General features: G+C 41.7%; 1 protein-coding gene across 4 annotated transcripts in view; it reads left to right on the top strand.

Moving 5' to 3' along the window:
• Positions 1 to 24,852, top strand: part of SCLY (selenocysteine lyase) — a 206,158-nt gene that overhangs the window by 15,418 nt on the left and 165,888 nt on the right. For all 4 annotated transcript variants that reach the window (XM_085634600.1, XM_085634599.1, XM_085634602.1 and 1 more), the window contains exons 5-6: positions 1,556 to 1,739; positions 1,851 to 1,978. In XM_085634600.1, the coding sequence (XP_085490726.1) occupies positions 1,556 to 1,739; positions 1,851 to 1,978 (312 nt within the window). The remainder of the gene's footprint in view (positions 1 to 1,555; positions 1,740 to 1,850; positions 1,979 to 24,852) is intronic.

Here is a 24,852-nt window from a genome sequence, read left to right as displayed (position 1 = left end):
CCACCAATGAAAGCAGCGACCCTAGTACAGATTAGTACAGATTCATAGGTTCTGGAATTCAAAGCACTTGAAGGTACTTATAGAGCTGCACACCTGAATGGCATACACATGTTCCAGGTGTAGTAATTCAGCAAACCCGACACGGGATATTGTCGTATTTTGCTTTATTTTTAATGCCAATCAAAACAGTTGTGTAGCATGGGTGTCATTTTTATTAGTGCAAGCAATGAAAATGTGCATTCTTTGCTGTTAGTTGGATCGTAAAACAGCATGTTAATCAGTGTTCTTTGGCCACTCAGGCCAGTGGTGCGCTCTCTGCACCATTGGAAGGTCACTTTGTTGAAGGAAACTGTGTGGTATCAATTTTGGTTTTGAGCAGTGCTGGGGTGGTCCTGATTAACATGGAGGTGTTGTTTCAATTCCTGTGTGAACAGATGGCAAAGGCCTGCTGTCTTTTTTTTATTTTTTTTTATTCTTTTTTATTTTTTACACTTCCTAGTCTGTAGTCCGATGCTCGTCTGTAAGATAAGTGAGAATGCTGTTCGTGATGATAGCTTTGGCAGTATATAGCTGGTTTTGAAGAGGGTGTCAGTGGCGTTCCATCATGATGGAGGGGCTATGATCAAGTTTCTTCAGGCCCTGGATGAGACATGCAGCAGCGTGTAGGATGACCTTAAGGTCTGTCAGTGTGGAGTGTTAGAGGCCATGGAGAAATGCCTTACCACCATTCAGATTCATTCGTACAAGGGCTCGATCCGCAGTTCTGAAGTCACTTTCTGAAATCAATTATTTTACTTTCTTTAAGAGAGAGGGATGGTACCAGGCAGGCTTTGTATTTTTTTGCAATTGTGTTGAGGGTGAGATTGGTGTCCAATGTAAACCCAAGTGACCTGGCATTCAGTGAGAGTTGGGGTTCGAAGCGGTCATGCTTCATGTTATTAAGGTCGGTTTGTATTGTATCTTGTTTGGTGTTCTTGGCAAATAACAGGAATTCTGCCTGTCTTGGTTGGGTTGAGGTTCACGAAAGTGCTGGATATCCAGGTCTGGATGATGTGCAAGCAGTGTTTGAGGCTTTGGATATCTGAAGCAGAGGAGAAATTCATGTAGAGTTGACTACATCCATATATCGGTGTATTTTTGTGCTGTTGTCTGTGAGTAGAGCACCAGGCAGCTTCATGTAAAGGTTGAAGATGACAGAAGCCCTAGGGGACTCCACTTTGATGGCCATCTTTTGTGACTTGAAGGTGCCCATGTGAACTAATTGGTGTCAGTTTGGAAAGGTGATTTATCTGTACAGGGCTGATTGTTTTGCTTTCAATTCATGGAGTGTTTAGGGTAACCTGAAATTATATGACATCTTCACTTTTTAAGTACTCTAGATCAACGGATCATAACACGTTCACATTTCTTTCACTTTAGAGCTGTAACCTCTCATCTGGGTTCTTCCTCTTCTTTACTTGTACATTGTTAGCTGCCTCCTCAATTAAATGTATGAAGTCATGGGTGTTGCTTGGCTTGCTTTCTAGATATTACTGTCAATTTTGTCTTCTTACAGGCTAATAATTTGGTTTTCCATTCAGCACTCAAGTATTTCCAAGAATTCAAGGCGATGAGCCAGGGTAGCTCTGATCATGACTATAATGGCTTGTTCGGTGGAGTGCCACATATCATCACCTCTAGCGTGGAGCATGACTCGGTGCGTTTGCCACTGGAGCACTTGATGAAGCTACAAGCGGCAGGTCAGTGGGTTAGCATTATGTACCACAAGATTGAATTGACAGAAGTTTTTTTTTTAATTGGATACTTCTTATTCATATAATGGCATGGGATGTTGCTATTCTTTTTTATAGATGCCACATTCGTTGAGGTGTCTTGCGTGAGTGGGCAAGCAGAAGTGGATGATGTCATTGCAGCAATTCGTCCAAGCACATGTCTTGTGTCAATCATGTTGGCTAATAATGAGACTGGAGTCATCATGGTAAGGTGATGGTTTTTTACTACGTCTTCCCATTTTAGTTTACTGCTTTTCTTCAACAAGATATATTGGCATGCTAAATCTGGTTTGCCACAGTGACCTCTTTATGTCCCTTTCAGTAGGTCACCTAATAAAGTTATCTCCAGCCAACTGCTTTTGCCTTTTTCCCCATTGATCGTTGTATTTGTTTCTAACCATTGTGCATAATTTACTGCTTCCTTTTCCACAGCGTTGATCTGTTAAAAATTCATCTGGTGTGTATATCCCACTATCTAGTGTTTGGGGTTGAAACGTACAGGTTGGCTTCTCTAAAAATAAAACATTAGTGTTGTTAACCATGGGATTGCCTGACATCAGATTCCCGGATGCAAAACCCCTGGTCTCTCTGACAGTTCCATATAATTTTTCTTCTTTAACGGTATTTCGCCAGAAGTTCATTCTGTTTTGAGGAAAATAGAAAGACAAAACTTTTTTTCATTCCTTCTTAGTCACATACATTGCTGAATAGGAAGAAAAATCTATTTTAATAAAAAGATGACTGAAAGCCGAGGTGTAGATTATTATAAGATGGTTTATCAAGGAAGAGCCCCACCAGGAGCAGCCTCCCTGCTGCTCAACTAATACTCTTGTCACTCACAGGCACCCAACATTCCACCGCATCACCATGCACTAACATTCTACACAGTACACTCATACTGGCTGAGCAGCAGGTATAACACATCTCCCCTTTTTACATAATAAAAGAACACATTGCGACAACCCAAAGAACACCGCGCAATTGCATAAAGAGAGACAAGAAACATGCATGACAACAAATTAGATGTAAGGACATTGCATATACATAAGGAACCATGCATGTAAATGCAATAAACAAAAAGCGACAATAATGTGAATGACTGATGGAAATAACCAGTCTGATGAAGAACAAGAAGACATGCATGGAAACATATCAGAGTAAAGAGGATATGATGGTGCATATGCATAAACACCCATGCAAATAAAAGCAATAAATTAAAGATCAACAGTATTGCGAATATCATGTGATCCTATCGCAACCTCATAAAGAAAAACAAGAGACATTCAAGAAAACATATTAAATGTCACCCACATCCCCCTTTCCCAAAACATAAGTAGAAAACCACGCACTCTACCATGCCCCACATCTCATGCCGAACCCCACATGCCACAAAACACACCAGTTGGCCAGGCTAGCATGAAAGGCAGCCCACGGAGAAAATCAACACCTAAGTGGCGCGGCAGACACTACAAAGAGCATCAATACAAACTTAAAAATAAACCATCAAAATAGTAGTACACCCAATCACCCACCAAAAGAAAAACTCTCACACTCATACATAAGACCACGGGTGACTAGCACGCTGACGGAGAACCCAACATAACATGTACAGAAAACAGCAGGGGACTTATCCACACACAGTCATCCCAGAAATGAACACCTCTGGACTGGTGACTTATCCAAGGACAGTCATCCAAACAACTCTGGACGGGTGACTTATGCACGTACAGCCATCCCAACAATGACACCTCCGGACGGGTGATTTATCCACGCACAGTCATCCCAACAACGAACACCTCTGTCATCTCAAAATCATAATATCTAAATCAAAAATAGTAGACTTACCCCCAACTAGATGACCTACGCCCCAACAATCATCCTTAACACAAACACTCATGTAGAAAATGATCACTTAAACTCCCCAACCCCACCCCCCGCTCCTCTCCTGAACAGTCATCATTAAGAACAAACAAAACAATTTCAGGGGTAAATATAACAATTCCTGCATACTGAAAAACATGTGCAACTTGTGCACTGCAGAGGTTTGACACTCACACTATGATTAGTCTATCAGTGGAAACCTATGGGTGACTTACACCTATCAGTCATCCTACCGATAAACATCACATCATAACATTAGCTGGGGTAGGATTGCACACTTGCACATCCTGGCATTGTGGTAAAAGTAAACAACTGTATATAATATTCTGTCCATGTGCCATAACTTGAATGAAAAACTAAAACATGACAGCAGACTAACAACAAATGCTAATGAAGAGACAGAACATGCCCATCCAAAGACCTATCATTTCACCAAACCCACACTTCATGATCAAACCAAAAAACTGCCAATCTACACTTAGTAAATTAGATAACACTCTTCAACACAGTAAAGTCCACTGTAGAGATTAAGGAGCGTAACTATAATCTCTAAAGCAGATGACAAGTCTTTCATCAACCGGTGAGCGACCTCTCATCTGACGTTCCTCCTCAAAGTGAATACCTGGAGTCACTACACTGTCACTGGCATAATTAGTGCTTCTCCGGCTTCCAAGACTTTTAACAATCGCCGTGATGGAGCTAGCATGAGAAAACCCAAGGCACCTTTGAATCAGATGCAGGTACGCGCTACATGGTCAACTTCGGGCATGATGACGTTTTGGTATCCTTGCATGGACAAGATACAGTCAACAATGAAGAAAATAAATAATGCCTTCTCAAAACGTCGTAACCAAGAAAGGAATACACAAAATTCCTCCCAAACACCAAAGATGTCCACCGTAGCGCCATTGTACATAAGCTTTCTTTGGAAAATAAGCTTTCCATCCATGCTGAGGTCAACTGGAGCATGGACATTTTGCCTAGCGCTGGGATGAGTGCCTGAGCAGGAATTCAAAAGTAAGTAGCATGGCGCATATGTCGCTCGGCCGAACCAGTGCGATATCTAAAGTTCAAACGACAATTCCAACGATATGCGCAATGTACTCACAGTTTATTCTTGGCACACGATGCATCATCCCAGCACACGAATGAGGTTCACGAACAACTGGTCCTCGTAAAACACTAGTTGGCGACAACACACATTGTAAATGGCAATTCCCCTCACAGACAGTAAAACAGGCTCACTCCAGACTGACTTCAATTTGCCGCTGCCTGGTCTCCTAAACAAACATTGTCCATTCCATTCCGATGCCGGATCCTTTGCCAGATGATTGAAACAGTTTCCAAACCATGTAAATGCAAACACCAGTGCCATTCACAGCGACAGGAGACAAACTGCACCGACACAGCTCATAGTGAAGATACTTCTCCTGTGAGATGTACCAGGATCCATAAACAGAACGCTGCCGGTTTCCCTCAGCTAAGACAATCCTCTCGTAAGACTTGCTAGGTTTCGCAAAAAAAATGGTGCTAGTTCCCCCTCAGCGAAAAACAATTTTTTGTAAGCCCTGTCAGGCTCCAAAATGAAACAGTAGTGTTTTCTTTCCCCCAAGCACTGACCAAAATTTCCAAAACTCAACATTACAGGTCATGCATAGGGCACTACCGGTTGATACCACTCATCGGAACACTCAGACATGTGATAAACAGAAGCTCACCCTGTCAGGACCGTCCGATGTAGAGGACACTGTGGGGCTGCAGAGATTTCTGTATCTCACTGTACTTTTAGTCTCCCTAAATTACTTTGAAAGTTTTCCTATTCTATGGTTTCTTTAGGCTATTTGTTCCTTGTAATCTTGGTTTTCAAAGTTCCATATTTCATTCAGTTTACACATGCGGCTTCTTCTTTGAAAAAACGTCGCCAAAAATGTTGTAGTAAAAAGATAACTGGAAGCCGAGGTGTAGATTATGATAAGATTGTTTATTAAGTAGCTTCAAGGAAGAGTCCCACCAGAAGCAGCCTCCCTGCTGCTCAGCCCATACTCAAATTCTCACTAATAGGCACCCCAAATTCCAATGTATCACCATGCACCAACATTCCACACAGTACACTCATGCTAGCTGAGCAGCAAGTATAACAAAATCTAGAGTTTGCGGTACAGATTTGATTAACTTCATATCAAGATGCAGGTAATACATTTTAAATCGTGTTTCACCTTGAAAAGTGGACCCAGGCAATGTGCTTACTGGCTGTACTAGCAGCAAGATTGTAGACGAGAGCCAGACACCTTTCAACCTTTAACATTTTATAGGAATTCCCTTTTGTCTCTTCTAAGTAAAATTCTGGCCAGGCCCCATCATTGTTGCTCCCTGCCTTCATAATGTCTGGGACTTGAAGTATGCTGGATGCGTGTGAACTGGTGCAGCACAAAATGTTATTTTCCTTTGTGTTGAGCTGGTGATGTCCATTTCAAGCACCCAGCCTGCACATACACACTACTTATACTCCTCTCCAAAACCTGTGTACCGTTTGGGTGGGGGAGAATGTCGATTCCTATAGGTTTACTGAATAAAGTATCGTGATTTTATTAAAGACAAGGAGGCTAGCATTATGTATAACAACCTTTATTAACCACTTCAGAGCAGCAAAACCTTTAAAAGTTCCAACAGTAGAACTCCAACTACATCACAAATAAAGAGAACACTCAAGTCCTATAGGTCTACCAAGGTTCCATGTTCCTCCTCTTTTGTTTTTCCTCTTCAAATTATTCTCCTCTTCTTATTACTCCATCCTTTCACTGAACTGAAATAATTAAATATATCTGAAACAAGTATATGCTTTTCCCCAAAATATAAAATACCACCCAACTCAATACAATACTTCAACTTTACTCAATAAACTTCTCTATTTGAACTTTTTCCACTTACTCACCTGGGTGGGTGTGGTGGGAATAATGTAACCTCCTTGTCTTTAATAAAATCACGATTCGTTATTCAGTAAACCTGTAAAATCAACATTTTGTGGCGAGACATGAGGCTAAGATTATGCAGGTTCAAAGTTTCTCAAAGCGCAGCCTGAAACGTGATCAATTGGTCTAAAATAGAACCTCCTAAAAGTATCTGCATTATACCAATCAGCTGCCTTCATAATGTCATTTAGCTTCCCCTGACCCAATGGTCTTACTTGCCATAGCACCCCTAACAGAGTGAGCTGAGAATTTAGACATAATAATACTGGTTCTCTCATAGCAGACCTCACCCATCTTGCAAAGGTAGCATTTGAAACAGTGTGACAAGCTTTTAGATACGAATCAATAACTGATCCACTCCAGCATACCTTTTCTGTAACATACGATATTCATATTCTTTTACACACACTAACCACACATAACTTTGGCAATACATCCAAACTCGGATAGAATATAGAATTAGACGTTTTTTTGGTCAGTTTGAAAATGTAAAACAAAACTCCTACTGGTTGGTAATACCTGCTCATTACTTCCAATGCTCCTACATCTGGTACGCTAAGGACAAATATTAAACATAATGTGACAACTCTCTTGTACCTAAGAATTTGTCACTAGGCCAATTTTGAAATAACGTAAACACTAAATCTATGGCCCACTGAGACTTATATCTAGATTTTAGACTTCTCTTCAACTTAATCCCTTCCATCACCCTACAAATTATGGGGCTTCTGCCTATGGAAACTCCATTAATCAGAGAATGTCCCGCTGCAACTGCTGAGCGGTAACAATTTACCGTCCTGTAACCCAAACCTTTATCAAAAGGATCTGCTAAAAAATGTGCTACATCTATCTCATTTGCCTCCACGGGATCCAAGTCCCTCTCTGTGCACCAACATAACGATACTTTCCATGCTCCGCTATATGTTTTCTTAGTGCCTGGGGCCCAGGATTAATCAAGCAAGCCTTAAGCCGATTCTGAAAGTTTTGTGAATCTTCCTGAATCCCTGAGATGCTCCAAACTATAAGGTTGAGTGAATGCGAAAGCACTACTGGATGTTCATTTTCTACTATACCTCTCAACAGTCCTATTCTGCACCTTATCAAATAAGGACTCTCCATTGCTAACTCTAAGACTGTCGGGAACCATGCCTGCGTCTTCCAAAATGGGGACACTAAAACTATTCAACACCTCTGCCTCCTGCATTGTAGCAGCACTGGCTGAATCATCAAGAAAGGAGGGAACGCATATGCTCTCATCCCTGACCAATCCTGCACAAACACATCCACCACCATGGCCCCTGGATCCGGTCTCCAACTGACATAGTTGGCTAACTGATAGGTCAATGTTGATGCAAACATGTCTACATCCAGAGGATCTAAAAGGTTCTGAATTCTCCAGAAGACACAGACGTCCAGCTTCCAATCTCTGAAATCCGTCTGGTTCCTTGAATACCAATTTGCCACCACATTGTGCATCCCTGGCAAATAGTCTGTTCTCAAACCAATCTTGTGCTCTAGGCATAAATCCCACATTTCTCTTGCTTAATCTGTCAACTTCTTTGACCTGTATCCTCCTAGCTTGTTGATATATGTCACAGACATTATATTGTTCTACTTCAACAAGACTGAGGATCCTTCTAACTGAAACTGCGCAGAGCAAACATCCCTACTTTCATCTCTAGACAACTGACATGATCTCTCCTCTCGAAGAGATTCCAAATGCCACCTATTCCTTGTTCCGAGCAAGTCACTCTCGAACCTGATAAACTGACATCAGTTTCCAGTACGAAATCTGGTTGAATGCCAAATATTGCATGCTCATTCCATGCTTCCAAATCCTCCATCCACCTATTCAGCTTCCATAGACTGTATCACACTGTTCCTGTACCATAATCCTCTTGTCAAGGCAGCTATCCGTAACCTTTGTGGAGCGAAGTAATGTAAGGGACTCAGAAATATTGCCTGAATTGACGATGACAGAAGGCTAATCACATATACGCTAAATTTCTTAGAGTTATCTCTTCTTTCCTTTATACCTTCCTTATCTCTTGCCTTATGTTCCATATCTTTCTTTGTGGAAGTTGCAATTGACTCTTCAGTGTGTCGACCACAAATCCTAAAATCTCCATGGTCTGACCTGGAGTAAGCACTGATTTCTCTGCATTGACTATGAAACCGAGAGACTCCAAAATTCAGTGTACCAACGTCAAATGGTTTCTCAATTCGTCTTTGCTTTGATTCATTATTAATACATCGTCCAGATGTAAGATTAGTCTAATGCCTCTTTCTCTTAAATGACCAACCACCGGCCTCAACACCTTCTTGAAACACCCTGGGGCCGAGGACAGGCTAAATGGTAAATATTGAAACTGGTCAACTCATCTTTTCATCTGCATTGCAATAGTCTTTGACTCTCCGGGTGACTCTGGATTGTAAAATAAGCATCTTTGAGGTCTAACTTTATCAACAAATCCCCTCCCAACAACATATCTCTCAATAGATGGATACCCTCATCTTGAAATGATTCTAAGTCACAAACTGATTCAACGTTCTTAAATGTGTGACAGGTCTCCACCCTTTTTTCTTTCTTTTTCACAAGAAATATCTGTAGACTGCATCTAGTCCAGCTCAAAATACAACACAGAGAATACGTTACAGGGCCCCGTTTGGTTCGCATGGTAAGGGGGGGGGGGAGTGTAGAGGAAATTGTAACCAACTGGGCACCTTCATGCATATATTATGGGAGTGTGAGCATGTCCAGAGGTATTGGCAGAAAGTACATGACGTTAAGAGTGAAGTGCTTGCGGTGGCTGTCCAATCTGAAGCTAAAAGGTTGCCTCCTGAACGTATGGGAGCCAACTGATTTAACTAGTAAAGATAAACTATGGTCAACCCTGGGTCCTATGGTAGCAAAACGAAACATTGCACAGTTGTGGGGGGTGGCGTCACCGCCCAAAATTGTGAAATGGAAAATAGACATGGACTGGTGCATGTTTAGGGAAAAAAACGTATACACAGCACGGGGTTGTCCCCAAAAATGGTCAGCTGTTTGGAATAAATGGAATGTTCTGAGGAAGTATATGTAGCCCCCCCTCTCGTTCCCTCAATCGAAGATTATCTCAAACCTTAAATGTGTTGTCTCCTTATGCTAGACCTATTACCAGTTGTCATATTCAAGATTGTGAACCCGGATTTGACTCGATTCTTCTCAAATGCCTTTGTATTGTCGATTTCTAAATGTTTAATAAAAAGAATTGTCAAAAAAAGAAATCTCTGTACTCGCAAAACCTATCATGTTGTTGTTAACTTCAAGTTTTGCCTTGTTTCTTAACATCTAAATATCACTTCCTCCAACTCTTTGTGAAAACACAACTCCCTTGGCTCTTTTGCCTGAAAGGGCTCCTTCTCCAGTTCTATTAAATTACCTTTTTCTGCAGAAATAACCAGAGGGTTGTCATTATCTTTTCCCATTGATCACTGAATAGTTTCAATCTTCCTCCTACCCCTTCTAGGGTAGAACCAATATTCATACTCACCTTGACCACCGGCTCAAGATTATCTATTTCAACATCCTCTACTTTTCTAGAAATGGAAACCGGAAGGCTGGCTTTAGTAACTGCCTCCTTGATAGCCAGTGCTTTATACTCCAGCATAACAAAAGTTGTAAAATACGTGGCTGGGAGGTTGCCCTCTCCTCCTGGCCCTTACATAAAGACTGTTCCCCGAGAACTCTCTTCTCATTGTAACCTTAGCCTTGTCCAGACTTGTGAAGTTATAGACATACTTCATGATATTTCTTACCCTTCCGTCTCCAAACAGGAGACCTTTACGCTCGTCAGAGGACTCTTTGACACTGAAATCTACCAATTTCAGATTTATCCTCATCAGGATGGTCTTTTGCCTTTCAGCCAATAATCCTGCATTGGCATAGCCAATTAAACAAATTGCTCTTTGGCACCAGCCATACAGAAAATAGATATTTATATATTTTCCCTTAACATAGGCTTGTTCAAATTGATCGAAAATTCTCGTCACTGGACTAAGAATGTTCAGAACTTCATCCTGGCAAGATTTCTGTGACTTTTCTAATCATTTCCTTGGATTCTTTCCCTTTTATAAAGAGTCATTAATCACCAAAAGAAATTTATTTTGAAAAACATAAATTATAATCAAACAATCTTACAACCCCATAAATTGGGGTAGAAAACAGATAAATACAACTCTTTTAAACCTTTCTAGTCTATACAATGTGAAATTCTATTTAATAAAACCAACTAGCAAGTAGCTCTTAACTAATATGTATCAGCTCAGAAACATCAAAAAGAGGAGAAACATGGAACCTTGGAAGACCTATAGGGACTTGAGTGTTCTATCCAGACAATTCACTTTGCCTAGTTTCTTTTGTTCTAGGTGAAACACATCTGTCCTTAGTTTCCTGTGTTGAGGCAATCTACCTGGCAACCAAAGATAATGCAGGCCTTGGTATGAAGTAAATACAAATATCACTGATCTGACTGGTTTCTGTGCTCAACATCTGCAAAAGTAATGCCAGCATCAAGGACAGGACACTCCTCCAGGACTGGAGGAGCACAGAACAGTTTGAATCAATGAGACAACCTGGTGGCTCTTGCACCCTATTTGACCAAAAGAGGGTTATAAATACATGACCGACTCCTCCCCAAATCAATACTTGATTTCATCTCTGTTGTCTCTCTTGGAAGGTGGAGGCCTTCACACTATTGCTAAGCACAGAAGACACCAGATCATGACATGACTTTGTGCTAGATTGCTACCCTCCATCTAGATTAGGGCTAAGTGTGAAATGAGAAAAAGTGTGCAGATTTGTCTTGTAGCTGCAACCTAGTGAGGGATGTGCCTTATCTACGTGCAGACGATCTGAATTGCATATACATGAGGAGTGGCCTTCTCCCTAGGAACACTGACACAAGGCCCAGCTGACCGGATAGATCTTAATGAGGGGAGATCTAAGACTGACCCTGGCAAAGAGTCGTGAGATTATCCCTGCTCAACTTCCAAGGTGGAAGCAAGAAGGACATTTTGGTTGGTAAGCTGCAGTAGCCTCTCTTTGATGCAAGGGTGATCCTGCACTATCTCTGACCAATCTGAGGCAAATAAGGTGCCTTATTCTCCTTCCCATCGGCCCGAGAAGGACGTGGAAGCAGTCAGACTTCAAACTCTGGCTTTGGACCCAATTACACTTACTTAAGAAAGCCACCCTGACTACAGAACCAAACTAACGTTATAACCATTAAGGCTCTGGAGATATCTCTGCTTGAATTTTCCTAGTTGAGACTGGTAGCATCAGTGACTGTAGTGGGCAACCCCATTCCCACTGTTTTCTTGTAATCCGCTCTGGAAAATCTTAATCACCATTTGCATCAGTCCCCTTAATAGCAATGACTTCTTCTGTAATTTTTGGACTCTAGGGAACTCATTTGACTAGACAGTTCTCCTAGTGTGAGCACAGGGAGAACATGGTTCTCCTAATGTGAGCACAGGGTGAACATGTAAATGTGTACACCCCAAAATATTACTTCAATAGTTTCCTCACAGGTGGATGAATCAGAGGCAGTGTTAAACCTCAGTTTCATGAGGGAATGTGTCCCTGTGATAAGGCACCTTATAACATTTAAAAATACAGTAATTTAAATAAGGACAGAATCAATAATTGAGTTTTAGATCAGGATTAGACGTTTTCAAGAGGTATTACAAAAATTTGAAAGGTGTGGTGCAGAAATTATACGGTGCAGATGCATAAAGAATCATAAGTGACACGAAGGCTCTCATTAAATAGGACAATACAGAATAATGTGCAAATCAGAAAAATTCTTCGGATTTGGACCCAGGTTCCTAACATGGGTAGACCTATTATACACAGAGCCATGGGCTGCAGTGCGGGTGAACGAGCAATGTTGGCAGACTTCCCTATTGACTGAGGCACTAGACAAGGTTGTCCGCTGTCCCCATTGCTATTTGCTCTTATATTGGAACCACTAACCTGTATGGTTTGAGCACACCCTGAGGCTTCCTGGATGATTCAGGGACACCTAGGGATGAACGGATTTCACTCTGTGCCGAGAACATCTTTCTGTATGTTACTAACCTTATCATGATACCTCCCGTTATACTTCGGATATTTGAGGGCTATGTGGCCCTTGTAGGATATAGAATTCAGTGGGGCAAGTCAAGCCTCTATCCAATAGGACACTTAGATGCACAAGACCTCCCCGGACACCTCCGCAGAGATAAGAAAAGGGTTTCGATATCTAGGCATCTACGTAGCCACAAACACCACAGTGGTTCACCCACATCATCTGGAGGGTACTGATCTAATTCCACGGAGATGTTGAAAGGTGGAGATTACTCTTTCTGACACTATTAGGCAGAGTGGCCATTATAAAATTGTCATGCTGATGAAACTGCTTTACATTCTTCTAAACACATACTATAAGATTCCGAAGGATATCTTTGTGACAATAGATAGAGATACGCACACTCCTATGGAACGAAGGACACCCAAGGGTAGCACTATGGACACTCTCGCGCAATCAATACAATTGGGGTGTTCTGCTCCCAGGCATCAAATCCTACGATCAGACAGCCCACTTAATAGTCATAATGAATGGGAACACTTGCCGGGCGACCATCCAAGAAAGTCTCCAGTTCCAAACACATGCCTATCCCCACTACATCTACGGAGGCAAGGGAGTCAAACAATTCCTGCCGTCAACACAGAGGGAGATAGAAGCTTGGAAGGGGCGGAACGACAAATGGGTTGGGATAAAATCCTTATTCGTGAAACCCTATAGGAGAGAACACTCCTGCCAGCAATGGAGAAGCAACAGGGATTCAAGACCTGGGACACAATCAGGATATCCAGACTGGGCGACCTCCTGGAGGATGGATCCTTGATTTCCTTCAGCTTGCTTCAACGTGAATATCCGTTGAATGACACCCAACGGTTCAAATACTTAAAATTGCAACATGCATGGAGGGTGGAGGGGCTGGGCACAAACGATCTCCCAGGAAATACTTGACAAAGCCGGCTCGCAGATGTACAAAACACTAATAAACAAAATACCGGACAATTTGAAGACCTTAAGGACCCAATGGGAATTCACTACAGGGGAAATTAATGATATTGACTGGTAGGGCGCGTTAATGCATCCGAGAGAGGTGGCCATTACACTAAGGCTGCGGCTGATTCAATTTAAGGTCCATCACAGGATCTACTGTGATAGGGCCCGCCTACACAGATTCAGGAGGGCTGCGACACCCAAATGTCTCCATTGCAAGACAGGAACAGGTACATATATGCACACGTTATGGGACTCTCACTATATACAGTCATACAGGATCACAATAATAGCAGAACTCAGCAAGGTAGTGGGGGAACAGCTGAGGCATACCCTCAGAGATTGATGTTTCTCAAAACAAGCTCCTGTTCTGCAACTTAGGGTTCATAGTTGCTACGAGAGACATAGCCAAATACTGAGCTGCCCGAACCACCCAGATTGACGGAATGGAGAGCAGGCAAGGACAGGTGCAGAGAAGGTAAAATACAAAGCGAGAGGGTGCCTTAAGTTCTTTAAGATCTGGGGCCCCTGGATGCGACACTATTGGTTGGAGATGGGAGGAGAGACTGATAAGGCCCTGCCACTAACCACAGGGTGATGAGAGATGTGATGATGAACTCTTTCTCAATGAACACAAGACACGTAGAAATCGAAAATGGGATAATGTCTTGTGATAACGATACTGGTCATTACATGTAACTGTATTACTGCCTATCTGATCGATTATACTTTCACTCTATGATGGTCATTGTTCTTATTGCAAAGTTATGCATTATGCATTGCATCTAAGAAAATCTTAAATAAAAATCTTTAAAAATATATAAATAAATAAAAAAAACTCTGGCTTTGTTTTACAGTTTCCTTGCATGAGAAATCATTAAGTTCTGCAAAATCATCATAGTTTGAGCAAAAGAATGATACTTTTAGCAAATCAGTGCACTGTTCTATAAAACGTTATATTACCTCACCATTGAAAGCACTATCCCACTACATGAATATTGATTCTGCTCACTCTGTGCTGATGTCATCTGGAGATGGCAGCAAACTAGTTACAATTACAACAGCAAACTATTGTGGATGAATACAGTACACTGTGCCAGCGGAAGGACCTAAAAATTGCGCTATTACTATGTCCATGTTGGAAAGTTTTCTTCAATAACCGCAAGAACATCGTCAGTCGATATAAAGAAACATGACACTACTTGACTGTATAAGAAATAATAAACACAAGTGCCCTTGTGCAATTTCCAAAATATGGTATTGCTCATGGTATTATATTTGTTCTTATGGATTTCAAATATGAAATCACTTTATAATGCGGTTCATTTTGTGTCGACTTTGATATTTTGCTCCCATGTCGTGTACTCCATGCTCTGAATTCTATGTGTACAAATGACAGTTAAATCCTTTGAATGACATATGATTGTAAACCTTCTAGAGAATTGGAATACAATGTTATAGTGTGGATGCAATGTGTTCATGATTTTCTACTTTATTCCTTGGATTGGATGTCAAATTAAAATCTTTCAAAATCCCTCTTAGTGGCTGAATGAAATACCTACTGGCTGGACAGTGCACTATATTAGAAGAAATTAAATATGTGTTTTGTATAATAGACTAAAGTAACAAACAGTTTTACAAATTTGGTTATGCAGTTAGTACTATATAATATTGTGGAAAACCTTTGAGTTCCCTGATGATATTTCTCTTTATTGTTTTTAGAATCCATTATATGTGTTTAAACCATAGACTGTAATAGCATGGTCTTACCTTGAGTAACCACCCTTGCCACTGAAATATATTTACATTTTTAGTGTATGCTGCCTCATCGACAAAGTAATTTACCTGAACAATCCTTATTGAACTGCTGTCTATATAAGGCAGCCACAGTGGCCTCGGGAGTCAAAACTCGTTAAAACTGGAAGTAAGTTGATTGAAACCGTTTGCCCAGAAATAGTCCTTCCCTGAAACCTCAACTATCATCTGAAACTATCTACCTCTTCAGATCTGAAAATAAACATGCTTCTCAATTTCAGAAAGCACTGCACCCTTTCCACTGCTTCTTAACCAAATACTTCTTGCCCTTTTAAAACTCTCCACGTATCTACCAGATTTTCAATGTAACCTGTAATCTACTTTATAAGTTCCATTAAAGAGCAGTGATTCATCTGCTATACATGATATTGTTCAGAATGTTTCTCTCCGGTCACATATAATGTGAATAATTTAGTTATCTATAAGACCCTCCAAACCCTTTGATTCAGGAATCCTATATACAGTTCTCAAATAAATAAATAAAACATGGTTGATACAACTCTTATTCTATAGAGTGGTGGACTGCCAGTATACCTAGTACATACAAGTCTACATGCAGGTCTTGTGCTCTTCAGTGTCCTCTCTGAAGTTTTAGACAGTGGATGGTAATAGTGGTGACTTGAAAAGTGCCATCTGGAGCAGCGTTTCCCAAACAAACAATTTTAGGTGAGTTGTGAAAATCCCAAAAATAAAGATGCCCTTAAACTCTGTGTTTAACTTGTCGCATTTGTTGCGCTTCAAAGGCAGTGGTCAAATGTCAGGCTACGTCTTCTGACAAATGACTGTTTATGTTTTGTAACATGTGAATTGGTGTTTACACACTCCTCTCACTTTTCAGCCAAAGAAAGAAAAGTAAAGTGAATTGTATGACAATCTTGGTGGGGCAGGTACATAGACTGTGAACAGAAAGGCTGTAGGTGTAATTTCTTTAGCACACAGTAACATGTAAATACCTGTAAATTAACTGTACACATTAAGCAGTTAGGAAAGCAAAAATGAAGCAAATTTTTTCTTATTCTCAAGTTTGATGGAAGCAACAATTTTAATACGATCATAACAAATCAGTACACTTTACTTGGTGATGCACTGCACAACTGATAAATATTCACTTAAACATGATTTCCACACATTATAATTTGTGTTTAGTATAGTTTCATCAGTATAAATGTATGTGTCAGGTCTGTCGGAGTTCGCGGGCACACACTGTCACGGAAGTCTATAAAAGTCCTCAAGCTACGTACTAGACCGCTGCGCGTTCTAGTTTGTAGGTGTGACCTCACTTCCGGGTTTCCCGTGGACGTCCGTTTCACCGTCGGGCTTCCTGTTCTTGCTTCACGTCAGCCTGCGTTGATGCTAGCATCCTGTTTTCCTTGCTTCGGGCTCTACTCGAGGTTGCTGTTCGGGGCGTTTCCTTCCCCGCCCTCCACCCTCTGGACTCACCCCTGTTAGGGGCCGCGGTGGTTGTTGGCATCCTCGTTTCCTGCCACTTCTACCGAGGCTCAGATGAGTGTTGAGTCATTTCTTTGCGGTTTCGGGGAGCGAGTGAGTTCGCGGTAGGTGCACTTTTTTTTATTTTGTCTCCACTTCTGTTGCATGCACGGAGACAGTTCTTTTGGGCATTTTCCCTCGGTGCCATTACTCATCCTATTTTTAATTAGTCAATTGGTGTGACGCTGCGTCTGTGGAGAGTCGTCTTTCCTATTGTTTAGCGTCTCAAGGTTGCCCCATGGTGTTTCCAATGTTAAGAAACACGTCTTTGCTTTGAGTCTGTGCTGACGGTTATATATTCAGTTTGGGGCACTTTATCTTCATTTATTATTACATTACAGACTATTAGTCTTAGGTGGGTATAGGAGACCTGTTTAGGGTTTATGCCAGGTTATATAGAGAAGGTCACACACTTATCAAGGTCCCTATTGTTATTTCAGATTTACGTTGGTGCTTTGTTTATGCAAGTCATTTCATTTAATGGAAGAAGGGAATATACAGGTACTTACAATCCATTTATAGCAAGAAATTGTAGCAACATATAGAACCTGAGTATTTATAGTATTTACACAGTTTTTTCTTATTTTATTTAGAGATTTCCTGATTGTGTGGTCATGTCCTTGAAGAGGTTTCAACGAGGGACGTTTATTTGTGTTTCTTCCCTATTTCCCTTCTACCCCAGATTTCACTGCGTTGCTTTGACTTTGTTGGACAATCCAGTGATCTCGGGAGGTTTGGACCTATCATCCCCACCTGACGCTCCTGCGGAAACTTGAGCTCCGTGACAGAACGCAAAGCCATAGCTTTCTTTCCGCCCGAGCGTCATGGACGCCCAGGCAGGTGACACTCTCAGAACTAGCCCATATGATTGGTAATTTACAAAAGGAAACCCAAGCCTAATCTGTACGTGTAGACACTCTCCAATGCAGTATTAGACCTGATTTTGGTGTAGGGAACATCCCTGGAGGTGTGGGTGTCTCTTTTCAGCATCCACCACAAACATCCAACCCCAATGTCCCAGTGATACAGGTTACTACACCTCCTTCAATTCCTTTAGCCCCTCCCGAAAGATTCCTGGGAGATCCAAACAAATTTGCTGCCTTCATTAGCCAGTGTCAACTTCACTTTATGTGTAAAGCATCGTGTTTTCCTAGTGACAGGCAAAGGTGGCATTTGTCCTCTCATATTTAGGGGGAACTGGAGAAAACTGGTCTATCCCCCTCATAGAAAGAAACAATCCATTGTTACAGAATTACGCAGCCTTCAAAGAAGAGCTGCGTAAATTATTTGACAGACACTCATTCATGCAATCAGTCGATACTGAACTTTTGAATTTAAAACAAGGTACAAAGGATCTTATGACTTATATATCCACATTCAACAGGTTAGTGGCTGAAGCAGGTTGGCCCGAAGAAAAACGCAGCGCCTTGTTTTATAGAGGCTTGAAAGATGATTTGAAAGATTTATTGGCACAAGTGGTAAATCCTCCTGACTCCTGTAATGAGCTCATAGATCTAATTTTAAAGTTAGATCATCGGCTAGCGGAAAGAAGACCGGAGAAAGGACGTTGCGAGGCAAGGCCTGTTATATATAAAGAGAAAAGACAAGAAGTAGAAAAAGCACAAGATGAACCAGAGCCCATGCAAATAGGGAGTATTTGGGGTCCCATAAGTGAAGAAGAACGACAGCGAAGAAGAGACAAAAAACTATGTTTGTACTGTGGTAAACGGGCATTTTCTGAGGGAATGCCCGGTAAAATCCAAGAAACGAGGAACTCCGGAAAACTAATAAGCCTGAAGCCTGTAGAGACAAAGGCTTCGGGTGGGTCTGGATTGTTAGTCTCTCAGAACTTCATGCATAAAGACTTACTGTGTTGTTTACCGCTACATATCTCCCTTCCTTCTGTATTGGAAAGGGGGAGTGAGAAATTGGCGGTTCAGATCATGGTTGATCCAGGGGCCACTGGCAACTTCATGGATCTTACCTGGGCCAGACTTTATAAGATACTGGTGGTTACTAAAACAGCTTGGGAGAAGGTTAAAACCATAGATGATAGTGACATTAAGTCCGGCCCTGTAAAGAATGCCACAGTAGAGTTGAGACGCCTCATTCAAGGGGAACACCAAGAGGAAGTCACTTTTGACCTCATTCAGTCACCACAGTTCCCTGCTATACTTGGCCTTCCTTGGCTCCGTTATCATAACCCTAACATCAATTGGAAGAAGCTCACTGTATCTTTCGATTCAGCTTTCTGTCTGCAGCATTGTGGTATGGTTCAGGTCCCCTCTAAAGAAATAACGGTTGGTTGCATTACAGAACCACCTGAACTGCCCTCTTCTTACCAGGATCTGTCAATATTATTTAACAAGGAGAAAGCTACCACGCTCCCCCCCCACACAGGGTATACGATTGCAGAATAGACCTTGTAGATGAAGCCCGCATACCCTGTAGCCGGATGTATGCATTAACTGAAAAAGAGAACCAGTACTTACCGGAATATCTAGATGAAATGTTACGAATAGGATTAATTTGTCCATCTTGATCACCAGCCTCATCTTCACTTTTTTTTATACCGAAACGTGAAGGGGGTCTTCGCTGCTGTATAGACTATAGGGCTCTCAATTCTGTTACTATTAAAAACAGATACCCTTTGCTTTTAATTTCCTCTGTTTTAGACCAGATAAAAGATGCCACCATCTTTACCAAACTAGACCTACGAGGAGCTTACCATCTCGTAAGAGTCAAAAAGGGGATGAGTGGAAGACCGCTTTCTGTACAAAATTCGGTTTATACGAATATCTAGTAATGCCATTTGGTCTGTGCAACGCACCAGCTGCTTTTCAATTTTTCATCAATGAGGTGCTTAAAGATATGCTAGATCATTACGTCATTGCTTATTTCGATTATATTCTCATCTACTCTTCCTCTGTAGAAGAGCATACAAAGCACGTCTGAAATGCCCTAGAACGTCTAAGAGACAATCCGCTGTATTGTAAATTAGACAAATGCTTTTTTCATACTGAACAGGTCACTTTCCTTGGTTTTGTCCTGACTCCTCACGGTTTGGGTATGGATGCACACAAGGTGGAGGCTATAACTCTGTGGCAATCCCCCAAGAACGTAAAAGAAATACAGAGCTTCCTGGGGTTTGCCAATTTTTATAGGCGTTTCATTGAGGGTTTCTCTGATTTGGCCTCCCCTATCACAAGATTACTAAAAATGGGGGTTAAATACGCTTGGACTACGGAAGCTGAGGAAGCTTTTAAGAAAATGAAAAGAGCCTTTATCCAAGCACCTATCCTCAATCATCCGGACCCCTCACGTCCCTTCATAGTTGAGGCGGATGCCTCCCAAGTGGCAGTTGGGGGGGTTCTTTCCCAAACTGACCCCTCAACTGAAAGTTTACATCCAGTGGCATATTATCCACATAAACTCACCCCAGCTGAACAAAACTATGCTGTCGGAGACAGAGAACTGATAGCGATAAAAAGATCCTTTGAGGAATGGCGGCAGTATCTGTTAGGGGCTAATCACAGGGTTATTGTTCTCACTGATCATCAGAATTTGCAGTTACTTAAATCTGCTAGAGCGTTGTCTATGAGACAGCTGCGTTGGACTCAGTTTTTTTGTGAAGTTGATTTTGTAATTCAGTTCCGAGCAGGAAAGAAGAATGGAAAAGCGGACGCCCTTTCCCGTTTGGGTTATGAACCTAATAATACATTTAGTGATCCCCCTCCCATAATAGTCAGAGAACAAATTATTGGCACTATCTGTTCAGAAGATTGGTATCTAAAAGCCGTTAAGGCTGCACAAGAATCTATAGAGGTGGACAAGCTAATTCAACCACATGCTGCAGTCAGAATCCAAGATTTGTTGTATGTGCAAGGGGGTTTGCTGCTTGCCACACAGCCTTTACATCAGCAGGCCTTGGAGTGGGGACATAGTCATCCCCTTTCGGGACATCCTGGAGTAACTAAAACGATTGACATCTTGAAACGATACTTTTGGTGGCCTACTATGACTCGAGATACAAAATAATATATTCAAAGGTGTCATGTTTGTGCACAGGGGAAAGCATCCCATCAAGCTCCTGTAGGACTATTAAAACCCTTGCCAACCCCCCCTCAACCCTGGCATACGATATCAATGGATTTTATCGTTGATTTGCCCAAAACGACACAAGGAAACACTGCCCTCCTCATAATTGTAGATTTATTGACCAAGATGTCCCATTTTATCCCAGTAAAAACCACCCCCACGTCTAGAAATCTGGCATCCTTGTTTGTACAACATATAGTTCGGTTACATGGCCTCCCATCTGTCATTGTATCAGATGGAGATTCTCAATTGATTTCCAAATTTTGGAGGGGAATGGGTAATCTTCTGCAAATTGACGTTGGATTGTCTTCTAGTCACCATCCTTAATCTGATGGTCAAACAGAGAGGGTAAACCAGTGTTTAGAGCAGTACCTAAGATGTCAGCCAGTTCACTCTACATCAGATTGGGACACTCTCATATGGGTGGCTGAATTCTCATACAGCTGTCATTCTTCCACTGGCTTCTCACCCTTCTATTTCAATTTTGGCTTTCACCCTCGAACCATGATGACACCTATCTCTACATCACATTCCTTTCCTGCTGCCCTTGATTTTGTCTCGCAGCTTCATGAGACACAGAAAATAGCCAAAGAAAATCTAGACAGAGCAAAAAAGGGGTGCAAGGAAAGGGGGGATCTCCACCGACGCTCGGAACCCACATATGGCGAAGGAGATGAGGTATGGTTGTCTACTAGGAATATAGCCCTAAAGGGAGCCTGCACGTTCAAACCCCGCTTTATTGGTCCTTACAAGATTTGTAAGGTTATTAATCCTGTTGCCATGAAGCTTAATCTTCCGGAATACACCCCGTCTTTCATGTTTCTATATATATACCAGGTACTGATGTGGCAGCCACCCCTGAACCAGTGTTAATTGATAACAAACCTGAATATGAGGTGGCAGCTATCGTTGATTCACGAAGAGTGCTACGTAAATTACAATACCTAGTCCATTGGAAAGGGTATGGTATAGAAGAGCGCACTTGGGAACCAGTCGGCCATGTAAACGCCCCGCGTGTGTTGCGCCTTTTTCACAGACTATACCCTGAGAAGCCTGGACCCGCGGGGGGAGCCGTAGGGGGGGTGTACTATCAGGTCTGTCGGAGTTCGCAGGCACACACTGTCACGGATGTCTATAAAAGTCCTCAAGCTACGTACTAGACCACTTCGCGTTCTAGTTTGTAGGTGTGACCTCACTTCCGGGTTTCCCGTGGACGTCCGTTTCACCGTCGGGCTTCCTGTTCCTGCTTCACGTCAACCCGCGTTGATGCTGGCGTCCTGTTCTCCTTGCTTCGGGCGCTACTCGAGGTTGCTGTTCGGGGCGTTTCCGTCCTCACCCTCCACCCTTTGGATTTACCCCTATTAGGGGCCGCGGTGGATGTTGGCATCCTCATTTCCTGCCACTTCTACCGAGGCTCAGATGAGTGTTGAATCCTTTCCTTGCGGTTTCGGGGAGCGAGTGAATTCGCGGTAGGTGCATTTTGTTTTATTTCGTCTCCACTTCTGTTGCATGCACGGAGACAGTTCTTTTGGGCATTTTCCCTCGGTGCCATTACTCCTCCTATTTTCAATTAGCCAATTGGTGTGACGCTGTGTCTGTGGAGAGTCGTCTTTCCTTTTGTTTAGCGTCTCATGTTTGCCCCATGGAGTTTCTGATGTTAAGAAACACGTCTTTGCTTTGATGAGTCTGTGCTGACGGTTACTACAGTTTGGGGCACTTTATCTTCATTTATTATTACATTACAGACTATTAGTCTTAGGTGGGTATAGGAGACCTGTTTAGGGTTTATGCTAGGTTATATAGAGAAGGTCACACACTTACCAAGTTCCCTATTGTTATTTCAGATTTACATTGGTGCCTCGTTTACGCAAGTCATTTCATTTAATGGAAGAAGGGAATATACAGGTACTTACAATCCATTTATAGCAAGAAATTGTAGAAACATATAGAACCTGAGTATTTATAGTATTTACACAGTTTTTTCTTATTTTATTTAGAGATTTCCTGATTGTGTGGCCCTGTACTTGAAGAGGTTTCAACGAGGGACGTTTATTTGTGCCTCTTCCCTATTTCCCTTCTTCCCCAGATTTCACTGCGTTGCTTTGACTTTGTTGGGCAATCCAGTGGTCTTGGGAGGTTTGGACCTATCATCCCCACCTGACGCTCCTGCGGAAACTTGAGCACCGTGACAGTATTTCCTTGCAAATTTAGTGGCCATTTCAAAAGAAAATGTGCTGTTTGTAAATGACTTCACGCTGCCACAAAATGCTTTAGTTACATTTAAAAAATTGCCCGTCTCTTTGCCATTAAAGCTAGGTGCGTCACAGAAGATTGTGGTTCTAAAAAGTTCGGGAAGCACTGATCTAGAGAATATAGTGTAACATACTATTATTGCGATATTTAGCTATATAACAAAATATTATAGTTTATCTTACGTGGTTTGTTTATATAGCACAGTGTTCCTCAGTTCCATGGTTTCTTGGCGTTTGATTTTACAGTGGATAGAATGATGCCTGTAGTTGGGATACATCTGTCCCTTTCTTGTCTTCATTCTCTTATTAGTACCTCATAAATGCATTGGTCGTGTTCATGCTGAAATTTTATAACAGCTTGCTCATTTAACTTCCAGTATATGCCTTTACTCTCCTAGACAAATCAGTAATTTGGCAATTTGGCTGGACATTCACTCGCCTGATTTCATGGATGTCAACATGATACAATGCGAAAATGTCATCTTAGTTTTCATAGCCATTCACAGCACTGCACCACTCTGCTTCTACCAGTTGGTCCCACACCTCTCTTCTTCCTCTTCTATACACTAAACCAATTTCCGTGCTGTAATAGATTCCAAATACTTTTGTAACTCCTCTACGTTTTACTCAATTATGCATCTTGGCTCTGCCCTCAGGCATGCTGCCCCAGACTAGCTCAAAACTACTCCCATCTCATTTTGAGTTTACATGTCAACCATTATTATTGGGAAACTAAAATCTAGTGCAACCTCATTCAATATGCTCATCATTCATATAATACTCGAACACAACTCCAAATCTGTTGCTTGTGCGCCACTCCCCCCACCCAAAACCAGTGAACTGCAAGCAGGGTGGGTGGAAGGAGATTATCTGTTACATATTTGTAGTGAAGTTCATGTCATCTACAATATTCTTATTCTTTAATGGATTCAAAAATCATTCCTCACATGGCTACAACTCTTTACCTACAAGAAGACATGTCTACCGTCCGTTCAACAGAAACTTGAGTTTTACTGGGTGCTACAGAAAAGCTTCGATTCTTAGCAGTATTAGTTTTAACTAGTTAGGAAAACTCAGAAATCTGTCCGCATTCAGAGTTGATTTCTAAGGATACTGGCCTCCTGAAAATCAACTCTTTTTCTCTGCCCTTCCAGCAACCTCTTGATTGTTGCTTTTGTACAAGTTTTTTTAAATGCATAGTTTTGAGTGACCACAAAGATTGAATACTAATGATTATTGGGATGAATTTAAGATGTAAATGCAGTCATAATAACATTGCTCTTGTAACGAGTTTAACATGACATTCAGAAGTGTGTTTATTATTGTAGTTTAGTTGTGACACATTTTTACAAAGACTCCATTAGCTAATATTGATGCTGTTCATCTGTCTCCTGCTCATTCCCCCTCCCAATCGAGGCCCCACCATGTCTTCTCTGCCCGCAGTCCTCACAGAGCAAAAGGCACCGTGATGTGACTAGTT

This window comes from Triturus cristatus, chromosome 11 (genome assembly GCF_964204655.1).
Source record: "Triturus cristatus chromosome 11, aTriCri1.1, whole genome shotgun sequence".
Lineage (NCBI taxonomy): Eukaryota > Metazoa > Chordata > Amphibia > Caudata > Salamandridae > Triturus > Triturus cristatus.
Note: the sequence above shows the minus strand (reverse complement) of the source record. Positions and strands in the feature narration are given on the sequence as shown.